Source organism: Equus przewalskii, chromosome 8 (assembly GCF_037783145.1).
Source record: "Equus przewalskii isolate Varuska chromosome 8, EquPr2, whole genome shotgun sequence".
In the NCBI taxonomy this organism is placed as follows: domain Eukaryota; kingdom Metazoa; phylum Chordata; class Mammalia; order Perissodactyla; family Equidae; genus Equus; species Equus przewalskii.
Window position 1 is genome coordinate 24,133,176 of NC_091838.1, and position 25,459 is coordinate 24,158,634.

A 25,459-nucleotide genomic window follows, 5' to 3' on the forward strand; every position below is an offset into this window, starting at 1 on the left:
ATGTGCCCCTTTACCCCTATGCTCGCCTCCCAACCCCCTTCCCTTGTGGTAACCACTAAACTATTCTCTTTGTCTGTGTGTTTCTTTATCTTCCACATATGAGTGAAATCATGCGGTGTTTGTCTTTCTCTGTCTGGATTATTTTTCTTAATATCATATCCTCAAGGTCCTCCATGTTGTTGTGAATGGGATGATTTTTTTTTTTTTCAAAGATTTTACTTTTTCCTTTTTCTCCCCAAAGCCCCCCTGGTACATAGTTGTATATTCTCTGCTGTGGGTCCCTCTAGTTGTGGCATGCAGGACGCCACCCCAGCATGGCCCGATGAGCAGTGCCATGTCCGCGCCCAGGACTCAAACCAACGAAACACTGGGCCACCTGCAGCGGAGCGCGCGAACCCAACCACTCAGCCACGGGCCAGCCCCGATTTTGTATTTTTTTAATAGCTGAGTAGTATTCCGTTGTGTGTATATATATATTTACCATGTCTTCTTTATCCAGTCATCAGTCAGTGGGCCCTTGGGTTGCTTTCCCATCTTGGCTATTATGAATAATAATGCTGCAATGAACATAGCGGTGCATAAATCTCTTTGAATTATTGATTTCAAGTTCTTTGGATAAATACTCAGTAGTGGGATAACTGGGTCATGTGGTATTTCTATTTTTCATTTCTTGAGAAATCGCCATACTGTTTTCCACAGTGGCTGCACCAGTTTGCATTCCCACCAGCAGTATATGAGTGTTCCCTTTTCTCCACAGCGTCTCCAACATTTTTTTTTTTTTTTTGTCTTGGTTTTTATCGCCATTCTAATGGGTGTAAAGTGGTATCTTAGTGTAGTTTTGATTTGCGTTTCCCTGATCATTAATGATGTTGAACATCTTTTCATGTGCCTGTTGGCCATCTGTCCAATGGAAAAATGTCTGTTCGTATCCTCTGCCCAATTTTTGATCAGGTTATTTGTTTTTTTGTTGTTCAGTTGTATGAATTCTTTATATATTATGGAGATTAACCCCTTGTCGGATGTATGATTTGCAAATATTTTCTCCCAGTTGCTGGGTTGTCTTTTCATTTTGATCCTAGTTTCCTTGCTTTGCAGAAGCTCTTTAGTCTGATGAAGTCCCATTAGTTTATTTTGTCTTTTGTTTCCCTTGTCCTAGTAAACATGGTATTCAAAAAGATCCTTCTAAGACCAATGTCAAAGAGTGTACTGCCTATATTTTCTTCTAGGAGTTTTATGGTTTCAGGTCTTAACAGTATAAGCCTTTTATGCTCACACTGAGTCAGTTGAATCTGAGTGGTCTTGGTGGGGGAGTAGTTTGATCTTGTATGGCTACTGGAGATGCAGCACAGGGACCCAAAGACCCAAGGCCAATTCTAAAACCAATCTGGGAAGGAAGTCTGATTAGCTCTACACTAGCACAAGCCCAGGGCACCTTGAACCAGGCAAGAACCTCTATTGGAGATGTCTTGAGCAGGCTCAGAATGAATCCAGCTACCAAGGGAAAGCACAGGCTAGTCAAAGAAGCTGGTAGAAAGGGATCCAGCACACATTTTGACTGACATTTGTCCAATAGAAATGGGTCGAGAAATTTTTCTTTATTTCTTCAGCTAATAAGACATCAGCCATTCTGAAATGCAGGAGGAAGGTTGGAGACAAGAAAGCTGGATTCTTTAGTGTGTCAAATAGTCCCTAAAAGTAAGAAAGAAACTTCGAGATTATGCATTAACTCTCTCCATTATGTCTGTGTTAGAAATCTTATAAGAGACATCCCACTGCCATGCTGGGTCTGTTTTCCTCTAAAGCCAGAGTAATTTAAATGGCACTACTTAAAATAGTGATCATAAACGTGAATTGTTGAATAATGGCACAAATATTTTATTGAAATTTAAATCTAGCTTTGATAGAAGTTGATTGAAATTAAATGTTTTCATCCGAACATCCTTTCTCTCTCTCTGGAGGAGACCATCCAGAGTCAATCCCAGAGCTGAGTTACCATATCCAAGTGGGACCAAACAGAATTTTGGGAGCCTGGTGGTAATGCCAAGCAAGTTAGGAGCTGAGGTCAGTGCAACTGGAGGAAAGCCCTTTCAAAAGAATTCCGAGCCAGCGTTCAGGTGTTTTACCTCAAGGCCCAATCTCTGGGATGGAGCGCTAGGAGCAGGAAAAGTAGCTGACGTGGGACAAACAGACACTAGATGGACAGTTGTAACTTTCACACCAGGAATTACAGGGAAAATTGAACTGCAGTAGCAAAGAAAATAGCCGTAGACACAGAGCAGGAGTATCTTGTTGGAACCAGACACTGTTGCTCCAGTGAGAAGACAGAATGAGATACCCACAAATCTTTGGGGTCCATTGATGCCTTTCAGACAAGACTTCAACTTGGATTTTTAGTGCTAATAAAGTTTTTATTCTAAAATTTCTAAATTTTACAGTAACTTGGGGTAAATTTTTTTCTGTTTCAGGGGAAGTCCAAAACCATACCCTGCTTTAATCCTAACACTTTATTACCAGGTAAGTATTCATCTGATTGCATAAGGTCAATTTTAACTGGGTTGATATGACTGTGTTGTGTCCGTCAGAGTGTAGATAACTATATATTATTAGTTGTTAAAGTTTCTTTACAATTTATCTTCTCTGTAGTAGGTACCAGTTTCAAATTGCTCTAAACATGGGAGTAAACCTTTTACAATAATAAATACTTTGCCACTAGTTCCATTAATCCATGAAGAGTTTTCTTTGGATTTTCATTTGTAAAAATTGCTACCTCTATGTCCAGCAGTAGCATAATAACATAACCTTGATGTGCTTCTCAGATTGATGAGTGAAGTTCTTATTAATCTCTAGAGTGAGTATATCTAATTTTATAAGGTAACTTATCTCTTTGCAATGGTACTGTTATTTAGCTATTATTCTACATATTTAAGTATGCCCCAAAAGGTAAGAATTGTGTATAAATTACTCAGAATATAGTCTGTAGTTATTTCAGGTTGTTTTGTACAGAATTTGGGTCTTCACTTTTCTCTGCCTAAATTATGTGAAATTTCTTAGTGTTTCAAACAAAAGCGAATAGGTTGATGCATTGAATCTTCTACTTTCTACATTTCATTGCTCTCCAACAAACCAGTTTTTGCCATATGATGAATATTTACGTATCATATTCAATCATGAGTTCCTCTAGTGCAGAGCTAAAAGATTTCATAGGAATGTTTTCTTTTGTCCTATCATAATAAGATTTTAATATTTTTCTGTTGAAAAGCAATGTAGTAGAGGTAGCTAGAACAGAATGATTAAAAACACAGACTGTGAAGCCAGACTGCTTTGGTTCAAATCTCGGCTCTGCCTGTTGTTAGCTGAATGACCTTAGGCAAATTACGTAACCCCCTGTAATTCAATTTCCCCATCTGAAAAATGGGGCTGATAATAGTACCTGTCTCATTGATTTGTTTTGGGAATTGAGTGAGTTAAGGTAAAATACTTAGAATAGTGCCTCATACGTAGTAAGCATTCAGTAAATATTAGGAATAATCAATCAGGTAAATCCTCCAATAAAGTAAAAAGAAAACCATGGGTACACATCTCCTAGAGTGACTAAACTTGATATACATATATATCAAGTTTAAATATCTAAAATTTATTTAGCCATATTCGGGTATGTATAATATATGTAATCCATTGATAGAAATCACTATTAATAATAGAAAAAGAATTTATCATGTTTTTCATTGGTTATTTTCTCCATGATGATTAGTTTAAGGATACACATGTGAGGTTCTAGTTTAAAAATGACATCAGTCTAAGCAGTGTTGTTTGGACAATTTATAATTTTGAAAATTATTGTCGGATCTTCAAAATTCTTATTAACTAACTTGCCTTTCCGTGACGTGGCCACGTGGTTGCACAGACCCCCTGCTGCGTGATTATTGGGTGTACGAAGGCTCTCTTACTATTCCGCCTTGCAGTGAAGGTGTTACTTGGATATTATTCCGATACCCTTTAACTATATCCCAGCTACAGGTGAGTGCATACTTTCAATCTTTCAGAATGAAATTCTGAGTTAAAGGTTAAATATTGTTTCTGTAAAAGGGAAGTGTCTGTTTTATGTTTCAGCTCCCTTTAGATCAGTCACGTCTTTGCAGATGAAAGGTAAATGTCTCGACCAGTGAAAGCAATTGAAAGGTCAAGGATGAACAAGACCCAGCTATCGTTTATGATCTGTATTTTAAAAGTCAGTTTTCATAGAGTAAATAGAAGTCACTGAAATAGTCAAACTTTTGATTAGTCTAGTCATTCCTTTGTGTGGATTTTCCCAGGCACGGAGAGGGGAAAAGTTGTGGAAGTAGAGTGAGAATGCTGGTTACTTCTGTAAGTCACACCTGGGCTTTGTAATAGTTCTTCCTTGGCTTGCACAGGGAAATTCTGTATGCAGAGGGGTGAAGGAGCGAGAAAGAATGCCCTGGAAAGTTCTGGATTGTTCTCTAGTCCCACTTTTGGTCACCTGCCTCCCACCTTGGGCTCAGCTTAGATGCTTTAAGTGCTAATGCACAGAGGGTGGGGGCACCGTGGTGAATTGTCACTGGGATATTAGCTGGTGGAACATGAGGCAACATCACTGTAATGTATTTAAACAATGATTTTGATATTATTATGAAAGAGGGGCTTTAAATGTCTCCTCTCCTCCAGGGACCTAAGGAATGTGTTCCGGAAGCCTGTATTTTCTCTTTGCGATCAACTCCAAAGGCTTGGGCAATACTCTAGATAAACCAAGGTTCCTTTCGTGACGTTGTACAAAGTTTTATCATATCTCCCATCATTTTATAAGAAGTTCAGGTTTACTAGCTACTCAGTAAAGCCGTCTTTTGTTTTTCCTCAAATCTTTAAAATCCCTCTTTCAACCTTTAGCCATTTCTTCTTCTTTCTCTTTTTCTGAGGATTAATTTTAAAAGTTTCCCATTCAGCTTCTCCACCCTTTCATTATTTTATAAACTTTGATCACATCAGCTTTGGGCCTTCATGTTTTTAATATGACAAATCCTAATTGCTTTATTTGTTCATTAGTCTATTTGTTCTTACAAACTATTCCTGCATTCCAACTGGTCACAGAGTATACAGAGATTAAAACACTGTCTTTCCCCTCAAAAAGTTCACCATAGAGTTGGCAGATGATTATACAGACAGTTACGTTAACTGTAATAAGTAAGGCACTGCGGAAACGCAGAGGAAAGAAACCCAAGCCAAACTGGCAGGTCCAAGGAATCATTCTTGAAAAGTGTTAGGAGTTAGTCTGGTAAAGAAGAGGGAAGAAATTAGAAATTTGAGTCTAGTGTTAAGAATACAGGTTTGGACTAATGATATACAGATTTGGGATTTAACAACAAAGATGGTAGCCGCTGTAACAGATAAACCTCAAAATTTCAGTGATTTGTCACAGTAGAAATTTATTTCTTACTCACATAAACTCCAACATGTGTTTCTGATTCACAGTGAGGGCGTTTCTCTGTGCAGTCATTCAGGGGACCAGGTAGAAAGACATTCTGCCATCTTCAGTGCCTCCCTTCCAAGATTGTCCTAGGTGTGGGCATGTAGCCAGCAAGAAGGGGAAGAGTGTGCAGGATCTCAAGGGAGAGTTTTTAATGGCCAGTCCTAGAGATGGTGAACATCACTTATGCTTGCTTTCTGTTGGCTAGAACTCAGTCATGTGGCCACGCCTGACTGCAGGGGCGGCTGGGAACTGTATTCTAGCTTCCTGTCCAAGAAGAAGAGGCAGAAATGGATTTGATGATCACATAAGCCCAAGCTGAGAGGAGACAAGAGAGCCCAGCTGAGTGTAGACGCTCATTGCAGGTAGAGGAGATGGCACCAGGCAGAGAACTAAGAAGATTTGCCCAAGGGGCTTGAGGAGAGCCAAGAGGGAGTGATGTCCTGGGATTCAGGACAGAAGAGAGTATTTCCAAAATGTGGAGGAGGGAACTATAGTGACAGATGCCACACAGAATTTAAGTAGGATGAGTGCTGCCCACCCAGGTGGCAAATAAGTGTACCTTATGAAAATGGGCCCAGATGCCACTGCTGGGTCCACACCCTTCACTCTTGTTTTCCTTGGCCATGTGTGTCCACTGCTTGATCCTGGTATTAGTACTTCTCGTCTGTCACTGATCTTTGGCTCCCCTTCTCCAGTGCATTCCTCTATCATCCCTTCCATTATACTGCTTCTGGTTGCTCCAAGTAAACACTCTAGCCCATCCACCCAGTTTGTCTTGAGGCGCCTACCATGGAGAAAGCTTTCATTTCTTTTCAGATTTGTCTCATCATTGTGAGCAAGGGGCATGAACAAGGACTGTAATTGCCAATTAAGTCATTGTTAGCTGAAGTAAGAAGTTCATAGAACGTTGAGCTGAAAGGAGAATGGGACCAAGCATAAATACAGACCATAGGCTATCTTTCAAGAAATTTTATGGGAAAGGCAATGAGGGATTTAGGGACAAGAGTTAGAGAATAGCAAAGTGTTTTATTTGTTTATTTTTTAATTAAGTCTTGGGAGACAAAAGCTTTGTAGGCATGGTGGAAGGAGCTGGAGAGTAGAACACTCAGTCTCGTGATATAGTGACTGCCGTTATCATTCCTGGTTTTTAGATGAAGAGACTGAGGCTGGTAGGGATTAAGAAATCTTTGTCTAGGTCACACAGGTAGCAAGGGTAGATTAGGGATCGAGCTCAGTTCTGTGTCATTTCAGTGCTGGGTGCTTAACCACTAGCCCCTTTCAACTCCTGCCCTTTTTGGTGTTACAATTTTTTGAGACTCTGTTTCTGAATGAGACTTTGTGAGGAAAATCTCAATAGTATTAGAGAAGGTTTCTACCTTTTCATCCATATGTTTTATGTCCCCGGTTGGAGGAGTTTGATTTCTTTCAAAGAGTTAGAAGCAAAAAACAACACTGTCAGAGGCTGAGGCCCAGGCGTACAGAGTTAGGGATCATTGACATAAAAGAAGGAGCTGAATGACACAGACAGATGCCCAAGAAAAGAAATGGACCAAAAAAGTAGAGTAGAGAAGACGGAAAGAGACAGTTTTCTGGGACATTCTCCCGAGGGTAACCTTTCCTTTATAAGAAAACCCTTCTAAGCTAGTAGGATCCCGTGGGACTTAGTATCCTCCTTTTGCCATCTGTGACTCCAAGTCACTTCTCCCACTGACACTGTATTTCTGAAGCAGGGAAGAAGTTCTGGGATCAGTGGGCAGGTATGTGAAGGCCATGCTTGCTGTTGGCTGCCTGTCCAGGTCAGACCGTGAGAGACTGCAACCTGAGCTGTCCTGAGCTGGGGTGGTACAGCTGCTATTGTTCTGTGGATGAAATATCTCTAAAAGATCAAACATCCCTCTTCATTTCTTTTCCTTTAGTGTGACTCTAGGACTGTGATAGATTCTGCCTTATTCTTGCTGCAGGTAGCATAAAATCTTAGATGACTAAGTTTCAAAGCACTGAGGCTTAATATACAGTATGTTGTGATACTGGGGGTGTATTCATTGGCCTTTACGTGTCTGTGACTCTATTAATACAAGCAATTTACTGATATAATAAGGTAATATATGTCATACTCCTGTCTCCCTTTATCCTTGTTACAGAGAGATGTTAACATGTGGAATTGCTCCTTTGAGACTGATGTGGATAATTTATTCATTAATTCATGCATTTATTGATTTATTTGGTAATTATTTGACATTTTCTATGTGCCAGTCACTGTCGTAGTCACTGAAAGTAGAGGGCCAATAAGACAAGGTTCTATCCTCAAGGAATTCACCATGTGGGAGGAAAGGCAAATATGTTCACATTTAAAAAACAATAATTTCATGTGAACAGTGCCATAGTATGACATGAATATGGCCTTGTGGTTTCACATAGGAAAAGTGTCTGGATGAGATTTAGCCATCTTATAGACGTTCCCTGGGCCACGTAGTGCGGTGTGGCATGGGTGTTAGGGGGTACTGCCAACAGGGGAAGAAGCAGAGGCGTGGAGGCAAGAGCACAGTGTCTTTGTGGATGCACACTGTTAGTGTAAAAGGCCAGTGGCATGAGCTGAGATTGGAGAGGGACCCACCTTCATCAAAGAGCTTTGATTTCGTACTGTGGAGAGTGGACTTTCTCCTGAAGGCAGCAAGGAACCCCTGGAACGTTGTGAGAAAGAGAGAGACATGGCCAAGTTTGAATTTGAGAAATGTCTCTGTAGCTACAGTATGAAGATGTAGATCTGAGTTAAGATTGTGAGTTGAAAAAAAGTGAGATGAAAGGGAGGGACTGATTTTAGAAATAACAGAGAAGTAGCATGAGTAGAATTTGGTGACTGATGACATAGGCAGGATTTCAGGGAGGAAGGACCCACACATTGCTCCCTGAATTTTGGCTTGGGTGACTGGTGACTTGGGTGAGTATAAGATGTGGCTCTTCACCATATAGGGAATAAAGAAGGAAGAGAAGGCTTCATGAGAATATTATGAGTTTATGGTTGTAAATATTGAGAGTTTGAAATGCCTTTGAGACATCCAGGAAAGGCTAACAATATACAGGTGGTGATTGAAGCCTTAAGTTTAGAAGAAGAGATCCTTCAGGGAGAGAAAAGAAGTGATGCAGAGAACTGGGGAGTGGCAGCTGATAATGGGCATGCATTGAAAGACTTGTCCCCGGGAAGTGATTTAAGAAGTGGGAAAAGTCAGGAGGTTGATGTGATTGCTGTCTGGAAGCCAAGGGAGGTGTGGTCTTCAAGAAAGAGGGAGTAGAGAGATGAAAAGCATCAGATTATGCACAGTCATTAAATTAAGGACTAAAAAGTATTAATTGGATTTAGCCACAAGAAGTCTCAGACTTAGAGATGAAGTAGAGGAAGCTGAGGGTCTGTAGTCTCATTTGTTCAGTTGTTCAGTACCCCGTGATCTTTGTTTAGGGGTAAATTTCTAAAAATAGATTAAACCTTTCAGTGAAAAGCAACATTTTTCTCTAACCACAAAATTTCTATTTATTGAAAGTCAGGTAGGATTAATCTTATTAAACCACAACAAGGAATATTCTCAATTCCGCTTAGAATTCCATTAAGGATTCCCTTGCTAGCATGGCATTGGGAATGTTAATGTTGAACTGTATTGTGAATGTTCTGTAAATGGAGCTATAAGGTTTTACTACCATGTTGACCGGTATGTTAAGCAAAGATCCAGGGAAGATCATTATATCTTTGGGTCTTACTGGTTTCAAAGGGAACCTTGCTTTGTACTGTCCTCCGAGTAAGGCCATGGCAAAGTTTAACCCTAACTCACTAATTCATGCTCCTTGGTAATGGAGAAATAAGCTGTATCTTCCTAATGGGAAGCCAAAGCCAAAGGAATGTGTATTAGAAGGAATAATCTCAACTGCTCTTGAACATAGATGACTTTCCAATTAGCCGTAGGTTTTCAAGAAAGAAGATTTAGGTGTTCTTAGAGCAAAACTCATTACAGCATTTGTTCTGAGAGCAGCAATGTTAAAATGTACACATACACACTTGCATATATATTAAAATGCAATTTAGAGTGATTCTGAAAAAAATTATAGTCTTAGAAGAGTATAAATCAATCTGTCCTTGTAAAGTTTCACTGTTACTGCTCATATAATTTCAAAGTAGAGTAAAAATTTAAAAAAGTCCAGAGAAGGCAGTAAAAATGAGAGAAAGCAAAGGGCGAGGACGTAATTCTAGAATCTAGACCAGGAAAAATCGAGAAGCCTTGTATCATTGCACTTAAAGAAGAAGAGAGAAAGGTTGGGAGGATTTACATATAAAGTAACAAAAGGAATAGTGAGTGGCAGGTGGAGTCTCTACACAGCTGATTATGTTGAGAAATATAAAACTTTGTACTGAAAAAAACGTTTCCTCATATCATAGGATTAACATATATAATTAAACTGCTGGGTATTTTTATGGAAACAATTGGGATCTTGAAATATATCATCTGCCACAGGATAATCATGTCTGCAATAGCAACATTAAAGAAAAAGCTCTAAATCATAATGCTTTCCTAGGAAATTCACATCAACTCCATTCAAGGAAGAGTCAGCTTCTGCTGAAGCATAGTTTTGATGGTTAAGCCTGTCATGGAACACTTACATCTTCCTGAGTACTAAGGATTCTAGAATATAGAACTGGAAGCCCTTCCTTAGTTGAATTTTTCGTATTATTCCTGGTTAGCATACCATATGCTAGGGGAAAAACATAGACACAATTAAATGGATTTGAATGATTGTAATTTTCTTTTTTTTAAGCATCTATAACCATTAAATTACTTTAAGATAAACAATGGTCTAAGCATTGGAAAGCCGAAGTAAAAAAACCTTTTTTCAGCTATATTGTTTTGTGTGGAATTGAGATTCCAACAGCAGAATAAAAATACCAAATTTCATCAAATCTGACAACAGAAATTGTAAGACACATTTTGATTTCACAGAGACATTAAAATATGAAAAATACTCCAAATTGATAAAATGTGGCATTTTGATATAATGGCATATGTACAAATATGTGTGCACACAACACACACACACAGAGAAATGATTAATCATTGTTTTACGCTCCTTTTCCTGCTTTTTCCTCCCTTCTTTTTCTGCCTTTTTCCCTTACGTATCTTTTTCTATTTCTTAACTTACCTACTTTCTCAAATTAGATGTGTCTATGTTTGTTTTTTCCTGTCTCTTTCAACTTCAAGTAACATCAGTGAAACAAAGGAATATGAATGTGTTTGTTTTTCCCTCTGTGGATATGTGTCTGCTGGAACTTGGAAAACCATTTTTAGTTTTCTTTTCTTCTCAGTTTTGCCTCCTTTTCATCCTTCCCCATCCCATCTGTCCTCTGGATTGCAAAGCCCTGACAGCCCGAGTTAGGGCACCGTGTGTGCTCGGCCTGTGGGATCTAGGAGCAGATCTGGTCCTGGGCAGCCGAGTGGGTCTGACGACATCCAAGGACTCAGCAGCAGGCTTTTCTTGTCTTCATGCTCCCTGTGGAATTCGAGGAGCTTTTAACCCTAATGAGCAGGTTGTTGCAAGGCCACAGGATGGTCATGTTTGAAAATGATCTTAAGTGATTTGGAATGTTTGTTGTAAATTTTCTTCTGTATCTGTGATTCTCAAACTTCAGTGTGCAACACAATCCCCTGGAGGGTTTGTTAAAACACAGATTGCTGGGGCCCACCCCAGAGTTGCTGACTCAGTGGGTCTGGGGCAGGAACTTCTTCCCGAAGCACACTGTTTCTTAGCTACCTGCGTTTACCTCCATGTATAACTTAGGTCAGCACTCTAACACCAGAATGCTAAGTTTCTGAAGGGCAGCACTACACCAGCCCTATCCAGAGGAAACACAATGAGAGCCAAATATGTAAGATTACGTTTTCTAGTAGCCACAGTAAAAAAGTCAAAATAAAAGGTGAAATTAGTTCAAGTAGTATATTTTAACACAATATATCGAAAAACAACATTTTGACAGGTAATCAACATACAACATCATTGATGAGATTTTTTACGTTCTTATTTTCATACTAGGTCTGACTTTCGGTGTGTATCCTGTAATACCACACATCTCAGTTCAGACTAGCCACATTTCAAATGCTCAGTGGCCACGTGGGGCTGGTGGCTACTCTATTAGACAGTGAATCTCTAGGATCTTCTCTCTCTCCTGGAGACTCCCTCTTTCCTTTCTTAAAATGTGTCATTTTTAGGCTCTTGTGGGAAATTTTGGATGTATTTCCTCAGTGTCTTCCACGGTAGCACTTTCCCTGGGGTCATGAACTCCAATCTGTAATTCTTGAGTAAGTTTCAATATGTGTGGCTCATCAGTGACCATCCTAGAGTGGTGATGGGAAGACAGTGGCCAAAACCAGGGCTGGGGATTGGAATAAGGAAGGTTTACATCAGTGTTACCGAGGAAATGATGTTGTCTTCTCTAAGCTCTTCCTCAAAAAATTAGAAAGATTAGATTAAGGAGTCAGTGACAGAATGAGAGCTGATTAATAGGTCAGTAAGAGTGAGCAATGATTTTAGGAAGAAAGTTAGATAATGAGGTAGAAGAAAATGAAACAAAACCAAGAAGACTGCATTACATGAAAGGTGGAGATAGACAGATGGATAGATATATGTAATCTCACTATATATACATATATGTGGGCTGTATAAGAACCGTTTGTTTTTGACTCTTTTATTTGATTGCTACTATAAGGAATTATATTACTCCAATTCATGTATTGTCGTTGCCTAATGATAAAATAAGAACAACAATTTTTGTGTGTTTTCTCTTTTAACACGATGACTCACGAAATGTAAGTCAAAATAAGTCTGTTAGAGGATGTGCATAGGAACCTGGGAACTCCTAAAATTAATTGGTGCCAAACATCAAACCCCGCAAATTAGCCCTTTAAATGCACTCGTAAAGAAAGCAGTTTTAAAGCTGAACTTGGAGTGAATGACCTGGTTCATGAGTCAGTGAAGGTTGGAATAAATGTCTTAAATCAATTGGAGTGCAACCTGGGTTCGGAGAACAGTGGCTCTTCAACTCTGCTACCTTCAGAAGACGAGAGTGTGTCTCTCAAGTGTTGGATCTCTGTCCTATCTCTCTCTTAAGTTGGTTAAAAACAAATTCTGTGCTTAAGCAGAGTAGCATTAAAACTTGACGAAATCATACGTCCTGGTATGTGTGATAATCATAGTCTCCGTACTGCCCTGACATTTGAATTTGTTGAAGACTTTTATCCTGCAATATCATTCTGCTCATTCTCACTCTCTCTCCTTTCAGTGTGGGATAATGCAGTGTGCACTTGAAACCATTTGAAGTAACTAAAGGGTTTTGAGGGGTGGTTATTGCAGAAAAATTGGCATTTCAGAAAGACGTGTTTTTCCCTCGATCTCTGTTGATGTTTGAAGTCGTCAAAGTGTTGCTATGATCAGAGAAAAACATTTCTTGTGAAATAGTTCTCTCCAAGAATGTGGAGATTTGAGACTGGCTGGCAGTTCATTCACATCTCTCTTCTAGGAGAAGCTGTTTTCACAGAATGTGCTTGAGGCTGAGGCCTGAGGCTTAAAAGATTTATCTTCAGTTCAGAATATGTAAATGCAAAATTAACCTAGCTTTAAAATAAGCTTCAAAGTCAGTAAAAAAATGGAATATTTCTTACAAGATGTTTAGGCAGTAAAGTTTCTAGTCCACATTGCTCATCAGTCCCCTGTCCATGATTTATAGATTCTAGTTGCAGCTATTACAGACATGTAAAGTGACTATAAAGAGAGATGACTTTCTATTTTCTCAGTCAATTGGTTTATTATTTCCAGTCTATTTTTTTGCATATAAAATCATAGCTAAATATTTATCTCAAAATGCTAAAGGTTGGACTTCAAAAGAAGTTGTGCTAGTATTGATTGAATACTCTCTACGTGCTTGGAACTATCCTGGAGGATTTTCTTATATTCCCTTGTTTACTTCTTATACCATCCTTGTGAATGCTGTTATTTCATTTCCACGTACACATGTGGAAGCTGAGGCTAAAGAGGTGAAGTAATATGGTCATTTGGGGCTTAGCTGGCAGAGCCAGGATGAGAACTGGCCTTTTGATGCTGAGCCCACTGCCTTCACCTTCATATTCTCCTTTTTGAAAAAGCACGGGATCCTCTGACTGACCAACTTCCTTTCCACTCCAAGCTTAGGGAGAACTGAGTAAAAATACATTCCACAGATAATTACAGGGAATTCTCATGCAGCCTTGGCTCTAGAAATTTTCCGGATGTGGCAAGCAGTACATGGTACCCATATTCCCACTCTAAGACCTTAAGAAGGTCTAGTGAAAAACCATTGGGTAGATTAAACAGCTAATTGTTTATCCGACTGACACTTCTATGTAAATACAGCCTGTAGTTATTATTAAAAAAATAGGACAATGCCAGTTGAGTCAGACTTATCACATTTAGGGAAATCAAACATGACTTGGAGACATGGAAAAATGAAACATTAGAAGTCAGATTTCTAACCAGGGTTCTAATCTAACAGGCCGTTTGGTTTTCCCCCAACTTTTTCCCGACATGTGTACGAGTGGATTGAATTGGACCCTTGTGAGATCCAACTCTTTTGGAGTCAGAGAACCTCTTCTTAGGAAAATGCACATGTAAAATTTTGTGTATCATTCAGGGGTTTCATGCACCCCCCTAAAGTCTCTAGGGGTTTGTAGACTTTTGTTAGAACCCTGAATTAGTTGCCCTCTTGTATTTCCTTTCACTTTATGAATGGCAGAGCTCTGTGGCTGTGCTGTATGACGAATCTTTGTAGACATAACCATATGATACACAGATGATGAACTTTTTGGTGCATTGATGCTGCTCAGATCACATTTGCTCAACATTCTGAGACATATGCAGGATCTGGGTTATACTGAGTTGACTAGAAGTTCTGAAGAGGCGGCTGTGGAGCTGGGAAAAGAGCAGGTAGACTTGGAATTGTCAGACCTAGCTAATTTAGAAATTTTCTTAACTTCTGTAGCCTCAGTTTCTCCTTTTTTGCAAGGAATGAAGAATGTCTGTGTCATGTGACTATGTGGCATTTAGATGAAATAACAGATGAGGAGCCCCGTAGGCAGATCAACTAATAGATGGGGAATGAGTCTGACGAATGTTCATCATATGTTTGCTCGTTGCTTAAATACTTCTCAGAGGGTCGTGTCTGGAAGACTCTGGGTTCTTAGGAGATGCAGACCTGGCAAGTCAGAGAAACTGCAGTGCGGCTGTTGGGAAAGATCCCTCGGGACTATGGGAGCCTCTTCTCACATAATGGGAAGCCACCGGGCCTGGAGAGGACAGCTGAGAAAGGGAAATGAACTTGGAAATCGATATTGCTAAGAGAACTTGGGCTTAAACTTTTGGAAAATTAGAGGTATTCTTTGGACCTGTGCCCTCCAAAGGGCTAGATGGGCAGCAAAGAGAATCTTTTGATGAAGAAAACCTCCATCTAATAAGTCTAACAGCTAGTCAGTGTTATAATACAGTGATGTCAGAATTCATTAATTAAAGATATATTTGGGAAGCATTTAAGAACCCATTCATTTGTTCATTCTGTCTTTTTATGTTACAGACAGGCATAAAAGCTTTTTGAGAGCGGTGTATACCATTTTTGCGTTAACAAATCCAGCAGGTTTCTATGGGTAGTGGGGTTGTCTAGATACCTTGACTTCTCTACTTCTTCTGTCTTCCTTTCTCTTGCAGGGATCTTATCTTGTCTAATGTCTCTGGTCTGGAAGAATTAAGTCTGTTTTTCTGTTTTTGGAAATTTAATTTTAATTTTCTCTTTTAGTTGTAATTTATGCATGTTTTAAGTCATTTATGAAACTCCAGTTTTGTTAATGTCTGGTAAATGACTAATCTATTTTGCTCTGCTTTTATTTTCAGATTGAAGAATTTCGAAGGCTGAGGACACACGTTAAGGGGGCAGAACTTGTGGAAGGCTGCGATGGGATTCTTGGGGACAATTTTAGACCCACTCAGCCACTTAGTGACAGAGTCATTAGAGCTGCATTTCAGTAGCCAAAGAGAATAGGAACAAGTCCATCTTTGTCTGGGTATGTGCAGATTAAGTAAGGAAAATGGGCACATAGTTATGTAAACCTGTCATGCCAAAGTTACTTTCCTGGCGATACTGATAATTTAGCAGTATGAGTCTACTTTATTTTGATAAAATTTGTGACACATTCTCAAGCGCCATTAATTACAAGTGACATGGTTTTCAAAAATTTCATGTAGTGTTGAAAAGATCTACAATCCTTATATTTTCCTACCACAGCAGCCTTTAATTCCAAGTTTTGCTTTAATATTGGCTTTCATAAGGAAAGTCACCCTGAGGCAGAGAAACAGTGGTATGCCAGTTCCTCTTTAGTACTTTACTGTGTTGCACCCTTGAAGCTGCAGCAATCACCACCTGATGACTGAGGAACGTAAACGACAGGGTTAGAGGAGTATGGGAGCCCCAGAGCTGACCCTCGCTGTCTCATGCAGTTTTGATGGTCTTGTTTATCGGGGTAGGTGAGGGCAGATCTGGCATGAATGAAAATGCTTGTCCTATGGAAGTGCTTTTATTTGATAGATCAAGAAGCCCTTATTAATTATCTGAATATGGTATATTTCTTTATTGATTGAAACATAACCTATACATTTCAATATATTGAATTCAGTCTATGTATTCCTTACCCTTAAGGAGCTAACCGAATAATGTGTCACAAATGTGGAGAAGATAAAATATACGTAAATGACTGTACACTGGGTTATTTCTTTACCTTGCAAATTGCTTAAGAGCGCCTACATAGGTCGGTGCACATCACTGGCCAACAAGGCTTCCCGTAGAGGAAGGCAGCTGTTGGAACAGCTTCCTAGGTGAGCAGGACAGAGCTCTGACTGTTTGATGGACCCTTGTGAGTACGTACTCACATACTGTGTGAGTGGTCCAGTGGGCTGGAGAGTCACAGATGAGCAGAAGCCTCTGGCCTCCAGCTGCTCACAGTCTCATGAGCTGGACAGTTGACATGGGAATTTTTAAAGGTGACCATTTAGTCCATGTTTCCAAATCCGTTTTTCCTGCCTCTCCATTATTACTATACTGTACATACCCAGGACTCCAGCCAAACTATCTGTTTTCTTCTGTGAACGTGCTTTGCTCACATAGCCCTTCCTGCCCTTCCTTTTGCTTCTTAAAATCCTAGCTGCCCTACAAGCCCAGCTCAAATACTGCTCTCAGCATGAGCTCTCTGCTTCTTCCTTCGATCGTACCTCTCATTTCACGTTCTTTTGTCCGTTTGCTGTTTGTGTATTTATTTTCTCCATTAATTTCAAGCTTCTTAAGGGTTAAAACATTTATTTTCTTTGACTCGATCATGACACGTAACACTGTGTGTCTTGAATGTCTTTAGACAAATTAGAAGTCTCTTAGAACTACACATGTCCTGGATCAGCCGGCCATGTTTCTCATTTGTTCTCAGTGTCTAAGTTAGCCAGCATGGCTCATCTCCCCCTTCTTCTAACTTGACTTTGGTAGGAATGAGTGGAAGCTTCCAGTAATTCATATATGGTAACAGTGGAGAAAATCCAAGAGTGCTTCAAGCTAGGCCTTATCATGGATGAGCTAAAAAATTAAAATAATATTTAATCAAAAATTATTATTGAGCGCCTACTTTGTGATTGGTTCTGAATATACCAGAGGTGAGAACAGATGTGGTCTCTGTATTCCTAAAACTTAGAGTCTGAGGTAGGGAGCCTGATAATGGAAAAAGAAATACTTCAAAGATATACAAATTGTAATAAGTTCCATGAATGAGAAGAACAAAGAAATGTACTGAAGGAGATTTCAGATCGAGGAAATTTCTTCTTCAAAGGCCCTGCGGGGCTACTCCCTGTGGAGGAGGTAAGAATTTGATGCACTGAGGTGCCTGAAAGAAGGCCCTATGAGTCTTGGGTGTAGAAATCAAAGGGGAGAGTTAGGCAGGGCCCATATTTTAGGGGCCTTGTCAGCCATGTTAAGGCATCTTTATTTTGTTGTTGATGCATTGAGAACCTGTAAGACTTCGACTCAGGGGAGTGGCCTGATCGCATGAATGTTTTTAATAGATCACAGTGGCTGGAGAATGAATGGATAGGGTTACAGTGGGCTAGGGCAGGAGTAGAAAGATATTTTGGAAGTCTGCCAGTATGCCAAGGTGAAAGATATGGAGGCTCAGATACTAGAATAGTAGTGGAGATGGAGAGAAGTTAATGTATGTGAAATAGACATTGAAAGTGGTATCTACTGATCAAGTGGATGAGGGTGGAGGAAGATGGAAATATCAAAGATAACTTCTGGGGTTTGGGGCTTTAGAAACTGTGGATAGAGTGCCATTGAGTGACAGAAGGAAAGCTGGAAGAGGCTCTGTTTGGGATGGAAAGATAAAGAGTTGACTGGGAGCAATTTGAAAGAGAAATGCCTGTCAATCACAATAGTGGACCCATCATGAAGGTAGCTGGAATTTCAGGAGTGGGGATCAGAAAAGAGGTGTGAACTGAAGATGGGAGTTATTGGCATACAGATTTTGTGTGTGTATATATATATATTATAATATATGTAATATATATAATATATAAATAAAATATAATATGTGTATATATGTAATGTTCTAATGCCACATAGAGATTACCTCATTAAGTGTTCACAAGATCTTATATGAGACTTTATAGAAGAGTTAATTGAAGCACAGAGAAGTTAGGTCACTTGCCCAAAGTAGTGCAGTCGTTGAGCAGCAGAGCTGGAAATTGGACCCAGGGAGCCTGACTGGCAGAGCCCTTTTTCTTAACCACTACGTTGCAGAGATCAGAGAGTGTCCCAGCACTGTCAGCCAGGGTGGCATGACAATGAGGGATGCTTGTTAGGTTGCAGCAGGCTGAAGATGAGTGTGAAAGGAGGAGGTAGAGATACCATGTGATGGCAGGTCTTGATAGTCTGAGCTGGTAGGGGAGCAGAAATCTGAGCAGAAATCCCAACAGAGATGGGATGGGAATGAGGGAGACTTTTTTTAAATGAAAGAAATACAAAAACTTTTCTGTATGCTGGGGGGCATGAGCCAGTACATGGGAGAGGCTGAAGATGCTGTTTCTCAGTGGGACTAATCCTAGCAATGAAATCTCTGAGAGGTTGAAAGGGGATGAAATCCTAAGCAGATGTGGAGAATGGCTTTTGTTAAGAGAATGGACACTTTCTGTGCTGTAATAGGAATGAAGATGGAGGTGGTGGTTTATAGATTTAGCGTTTCCATGAGTTACTCTTATTTATTTGAGATTTCTCTCCTTTTATCTCTGTGAGTCTGGCTAAGGGTTTGTCAATTTTGTTTATTTGCTCAAAGAACTAGCTCTTTGTTTCATTGATCTTTCTGCTGTCTTTTTTTGTCTCAATTGCATTTATTTCTGCTCTGTTTTTAATTATTTGCCTCCTTCTGTTGACTTTGAGTTTTGTTTGTTCTTTTTCTAATTCTGTTAGGTGTAATTTGAGATTGCTTATTTGGGATTTTTCTTATTTGTTGAGGTCAGTCTGTATTGTGATGAATTTCCCTCTTAGGACTGCTTTTGCTGCATCCCTTGTGAGTTAGTATGGTATGTTTTCATTTTCATTTGTCTCCAGGTATTTTTTGATTTCTCCTTTAATTTCTTCAATGATCCATTAGTTGCTCAGTAATGTTATTTAGTCTCCATATCTTTGTCCCTTTCTCACCTTTTGTCTTGTAGTTAATTTCTAGTTTCATAGCATTATGGTCAGAAAAAGTGCTTGTTATTATTTCAGTCCTCTTAAATTTATTGAGGTTTGCCTTATTTCCCAGTGTATGGTCTATCCATGAGAATGTTCCATGCACACTTGAGAAGAATGTGTATTCTACTGTTTTTGGATGGAGTATTCTATATATATCTATTAAGTCCATCCGGTCTAGTTTTTCATTTAGTTCCACTGTTTCCTTGTTGACTTTCTGTCTACATGATCTATCCACTAATATGGGTGGAGTGTTGAGGTCCCCTACTATTATTGTGTTGTTGTTAATGTCTCCTTTTAGGTTTGTTAATAGTTGCTTTATATACTTTGGTGCTCCTGCGTTGGGTGCATATATATTTATGTGTTATGTTTTCTTGGTGGAGTGTCCCTTTTACCATCATATATTGCTCCTCTTTGCCTCTATTTACCTGTTTTATCTTGGGGTCTACTTTGTCTTATATAAGTATGGCAACGTCTGCTTTCTTTTGTTTACCATTAGCTTGGAGTATTGTCTTCCATCCCTTTACTCTGAGCCTGTGTTTGTCATTGGAGCTGAGATGTGTTTCCTTGAGGGAGCATATTTTTGGGTCTTGTTTTTTAATCTATCCCATCACTCTGTGTCTTTTTATTGGAGAACTCAGTCCATTTACATTTAGAGTGATTATTGATATGTGAGGGCCATATTAATTAATTAGTTTTTTAATTAATTTTTTAATTAATTAATGCTGCCATTTTATCACTTGTTTTCAGTTCTCCTGCATTTCCTTTGTTTCTTGTCCCGTGTATTTCAGACTACCAGTTTGGTTAGGTAGTTTTCTATGCTGGTTTTCTTAGTTTTCTCCTTATTTATTATTTGTGCCTCTGTTCTACTTTTTTGTTTAGTGGTGACTATGAAGTTTGTATGAAAAATCTCATAGATGAGATAGATAGCCCATTTTCTGATAACCTCCTATTTCTTTAGACTAAGCTGATCCAATCCTTTCCTTTTCCCCTCCTAAGTTGTTTTTGTCACATCTTACTCCATCTTGTGTCATGAGTTTGTGGTTAAAATGACAAGATTATGTTTACTTTTGTTTTTTTCCTTCTCTTTATCTTTAATGTTATACTTGAATATTTGCTAACCTATTCTGATGGACAGCTACAATTTTCTGATTTTGTCTACCTATTTATCTCCTTACTCAGGGCTTTTTAATCTTTTTCTTCTTTCTTTTTCACGTATGGGGGCCTTCTTGAGGATTTCTTGTAGGGGGGCATCTTGTGGCGATGAACTCCGTTAGGTTTTGTCTATCTGGGAAAGTTTTTATTTCTCCATCGTATCTGAAGGATATTTTTGCCAGATAGAGTATCCTTGGCTGTGAGTTTTTTGTTCTTCAAAGATGTGAATATATCATTCCACTCTCTCTTAGCCTGTAAGGTTTCTGCTGAGAAATCCACTGAAAGCCTGATAGGGTTTCCTATGTAAGTTATTTTCTTCTGCCTTGTTGCCCTTAGTATTTTTCCTTTGTCATTGACTTTTGCCAGCTTCACTACTGTATGCCTTGCGGCAAGTCTTTTTACACTGATATAGTTAGGAGATCTGTTTGTCTCTTTCACTTGCATTTCCATCTCCTTCCCCAGGTTTGGGAAGTTTTCTGCTATGTATTTCTTTGAACAAGCTTTCTGCTCCATTCTCCTTCTCTTCTCCTTCTAGAATGCCTATAATCCTTATGTTGCATTTCCTAATTGAATTGGATATTTCTTGGAGAACTTATCCATTTTTTTTTTAGTCTTAATTCTCTCTCCTCTTCCATCTGAAGCATTTCTATATTTCTGTCCTCAGTAGTACTGACTCGTTCCTCCATAATATCAGCTCTATTGTTCAGGGAATCCATGTTCTTCATCTCATCCATTGTCTTTCATCTCCAGTATTTCTGATTGGTTCTTCTTTATAGTGTCAATCTCTTTTGTGAAGTAGGTCCTGAATTCATTGAACTGTCTATCTGCATTTTCTTGTAACTCACTGACTTTTTTATGATAGCTATTTTGAATTCTCTATCATTTAGATTATAGATTTCTGTGCCTTCAGGACTGGTTTTGGGTACTCGTAATTTTCCCTCTGATCTGGAGATTTAATATATTTTTTCATACTGCTAGACAGTGTGGCTTTGTGCTTCCACATTGTGGTAATAATTAATGGCTGCTTCTGTAATTGACCTGCTGACACTGGATGGGGGTCAAGAGGTGTGTGTTCTGAGCCTGCTATGATCCGTACCACAGCTCCCAGGTGCTGTACTGGGGTGCTGGACGGTGGGGAAGGACACTTCCTTTCTCCTGTGTGATCTTGGGGCCTTCTTGCTCTGCCCTTGCTATCTGCTCTCCTGGGGTGTTAGCTTGATGAAGAAACCCCTGTGATAGCTAGTCACTTCTGTGTGGGGCTTTTCCCCTGGGCTATGAGGGACCTCAGAGATTGATGGTGTTCCTGTAGAGGGCCAAAATCTCCTCCCCCATTTCCTCTTCGAGCCACATGCAATCCCTGGGTTGCTGTCCAGAAGCTTTCTCTTACATCATTCCATTTCCTTGGGGCAGGGAGCTCCAGCACCTCTGCTTTCTGATGTATGGCTGCGTGGGTCTCTCAGATGCCTTTTGTGTTGTGTGGGTGTCCTCTGTTTTAATATGAATGTCCTTTTCATTGTATCTTAGAGGGGAGAGTTTATGGGGAAAGCTCACTCCACCATGATGCTCCCATGACTTACTTTGATTATTTAAGGAAGAATTGGGTAGTAGCTAGGAGAGGTGAGGGCAGCAGGGAAGACGGGAGATTGGAGCAGAGTGAGGCTGGAAGGGTAGGCTTATAGCAGTGACCCAGGAAGGAGGGGCAGGCAATGAGGTGCGATGAGGTTTGGTGAACATGAATTTATGAATGTCTCCAGTCTAGGTTTAGTATACTCTCTGTGAATATCAGCAACTGTAAGTGACACTTTTTATGAAACAAGATTGTTGCCTTGAATTTTTGATCCGTATCTGGTCCTAGATCAGAGTTGCCTCTCTCTAAATAGCTGAATAACTGTCACTGTTTTATCCCTCTCTTTCACACACACACACAAAGACTAAAATGTTGTTTATGAGATTAAATCTATTTCAGATACTTCATATTCATTAGGAGGATAATATGTAATTTTTCAAAGTTTTAAATTGGTTACAATTTAGGTGTTTTGAAAAGGAGGATGGATTTGTGTCCTTATCTTGGTTGCTGAAATTACTTAAAGGGAGTCATTTTTCCAAAAATTCCTAAGAATGGTGCAGGAATTCTTTCAAAGGCAACTCCAATTCTGACTTCATCCTTTTATGAATACATTTTTGATCCTTTTATCTTGAAATGTGTAATACAAATCTAGTCATAGTTCTACATAAAATTATATTGGGAAATCAGGCTTATGGATGTGTGCTTTTTATTTGATATTTAATAATGCCCTAAGGCAGGTAATTCAAATTTTTATTAAAGTGAAATGATTTGGCAGTCTGACTTTGAATTTAATGCATGAATGTTTCATTTAAGCTCTTGGAACCGAAAAGGAGAAAAATTTTTTTTCTGATAGTTCTCTAAAAAATGTTTAAAATAATTCAGATTTATTTTAGCTATGTTTTATAAAATAACTTTAGTTTTTGGACTTAAAGTGACTTTTTTTTTTTTGAATGACATGTCTAGACATCTGGAGGGCTTTGATAACCAAGACGTATTATTCCCATGAATAATCTGTGCCTTTTTATATTACCACTTAAAAGTATGAACTATGGTTTTGTACTTGTTTGAAGAATTGGCATATCACTCACCCAGGTGCTGGGAATTCTTTAGTTCAGCGGTGCTAGTTCAGATTCCCGGGAGCAAACTGACATTAAATGATCCTTTACCCATTGAATTTTCTATATGATGTGGGAGAACCAAATCTTAACAGCAAACAAGAAATAAGACCAAGTGAAAGGTGCAGTTTACTTGTCGTTCTTGACATCATACTATTGGTACTAACCTTCTGACAACATGACTATTTGCCTATTTGTTTCATTAAGTATTAGCCTTTTTTTTTTAAAGGTTATTCTGTCTGTTCAAAGACTTGCGTCTTTCCCCTGTGACTCAGATATTGTTAAACTGCACACATGTTTACAGTAACTGTAATTAATTATAATTATTTTCTGTAAAGCCAATGCCACAAGGCTCTTTAAATAGTTTCTTTTTTCCCCTTAAAAGGTGAAAATATAGGTATACTCCAAATAGGTCAGAAAAAAAAACAAAGGGAAGAAGAAAAAGAGGGGTTATGAAGCAAGCATCTCGGAATGATCTTTTTGTCAAACTTGTGCTTGTTTTTTTTTCTGGGTTTTTGGAGTCATCCTTGACTGTGTTGAACTCTTCCCCACTATGCTTTTGTAATTAATAATATTGTCTTCTTAGCTTTAAGAAAGCTATAGCTAACATCAATTTCATATCAGTTTTCCTTTATAACCTAAAAGAGTTCTAGGTTAGAAAATGATAAGGCATTATAGAAAGGGAGGGGGCTTTGTGGGGAAAGGGGGAATGTCGACTCTGAATGACCAAGTAGGTAAAAGCTATTATCCTTCCAGGATAAATGGAAAGCTCAAAGCCATATTTTCAGTCAATAGAACTTGGACTCTCCTCACTCTAATAATTTAACATGTTGCACAGCATTAGGGTGAGAAATGAAAGCTCAATGGATATAGCTGTTTTCTATTTACTGTAGCATATAGAATTTCCTGAAAATGGAATGGATTTCCTAAAGGATTTCAAAATGATTTCAGGAAAATGCCAAAATGCCAAGGATGCTCAACCTAGTTATTATGTTTTGATTATGAGATATAAAAATTGCTATTAACCCAAGAATGAAAAATATCAATGCTGTATAGGCCTTTTTTCCCCCAGATTATTGAACAAGGAAAATAATCCCTGGTTCCAAATCTGTCTTCTTTAACTTTTTGTGTTTTAGAAATGCTAATAATTTATTGTGGATAAAAATTCCTGAATGATTTAGTTTCTTTCTCCTCCCATGAATTTAAACAAAATTGTGTTTGGAAGAAGAAAAGAGAACATTTTGCTGTCATGGGCCAGCTTGTATTTTGAGCATTAATATTTTCTGATACCTTAAATATAGTAGTTTCATGATTTTAAACCTGAAGAATTTATTTTCCATAAAAAAAATCACTGAGACCAGGTTATCTCATCTAAACTTGTTGTATAATGCCTTTTACCTCATGGGTGCTCATTTTTGGTAATTTCCCCAAATCAATTTTTTAACTTTATTCTTCCATTTTGAGACTTATTAAGAAAACCTTATAAAGAGGCATTCATTTCAGTTTCCTTCTCATTTACCTGCTGTCTGTTCTCTCTGGTTTCTCTTTTCCATGATGAAGTTCATAGAGACTTAGGAAAGCAGAGTCATCATAGCCCAGGGAACTATAAAATATAAAAGCTCAGCATCCCAATGGACCTTCCAGTAGGTCCCTTCCTGGTGGGGTCCTTGGGGCTCAGCCTGGGGGCCCGCTCACTCTGTAGGTGACTCATCTATGCCCGCAACTTTTGTTACCTTCTGTTACCCTTCATTTATATTCCTGAGCCAGGTCTCTCTATTAAGTACTGGAATTGAATGACCAAGTGTCTGTATGACTTTTCTTTTGGATATGTCAAAGGCGTTTCAAACTTAATATATACGATTGAACTTACGATCTTCCTTCACAGACCTGGCTCTCTTCCAGTTTTCTTAGAAACCCAAGTCATACTTGACACCTTTCTTCTTCATCTCACCTCATCTGTCCAATTTGTCATTTAGTTCTGCAGATTTGCCTCTGAGAGCCCCCAGATCCATCTGTGTGTCTCCATTTCCATCATCACAAGCCATCAAGTTAGTATCATTTCTCATCTAGACTGTTGCAAGAACATCCTCCCTCTCTTCTACATAGGATTGTTAAGGAAGATGTATAAAAATAAAAGACATGGGTGGCACAGAGAGCTCAAACTTGTGTGTCAACTCTGATTGATTGACATGAGCTGTCTTGAGAGGATTCTGAATCCACATCTGAGCACGGTGGGAAAGAATGACATGACTAATTCTTACCATCTTCCATTGGGGCATGGTGGTAGTATGGTAGTTTGTTATTGCCATCCACATGGAAGTTTG

General features: G+C 39.0%; 1 protein-coding gene across 1 annotated transcript in view; it reads left to right on the forward strand.

Moving 5' to 3' along the window:
- Positions 1 to 25,459, forward strand: part of CA8 (carbonic anhydrase 8) — a 96,279-nt gene that overhangs the window by 59,446 nt on the left and 11,374 nt on the right. The window contains exons 6-8 of the mRNA XM_008541078.2: positions 2,466 to 2,514; positions 3,905 to 4,017; positions 15,431 to 15,600. Of these exons, the coding sequence (XP_008539300.1) occupies positions 2,466 to 2,514; positions 3,905 to 4,017; positions 15,431 to 15,565 (297 nt within the window). The 3' untranslated portion in view covers positions 15,566 to 15,600. The remainder of the gene's footprint in view (positions 1 to 2,465; positions 2,515 to 3,904; positions 4,018 to 15,430; positions 15,601 to 25,459) is intronic.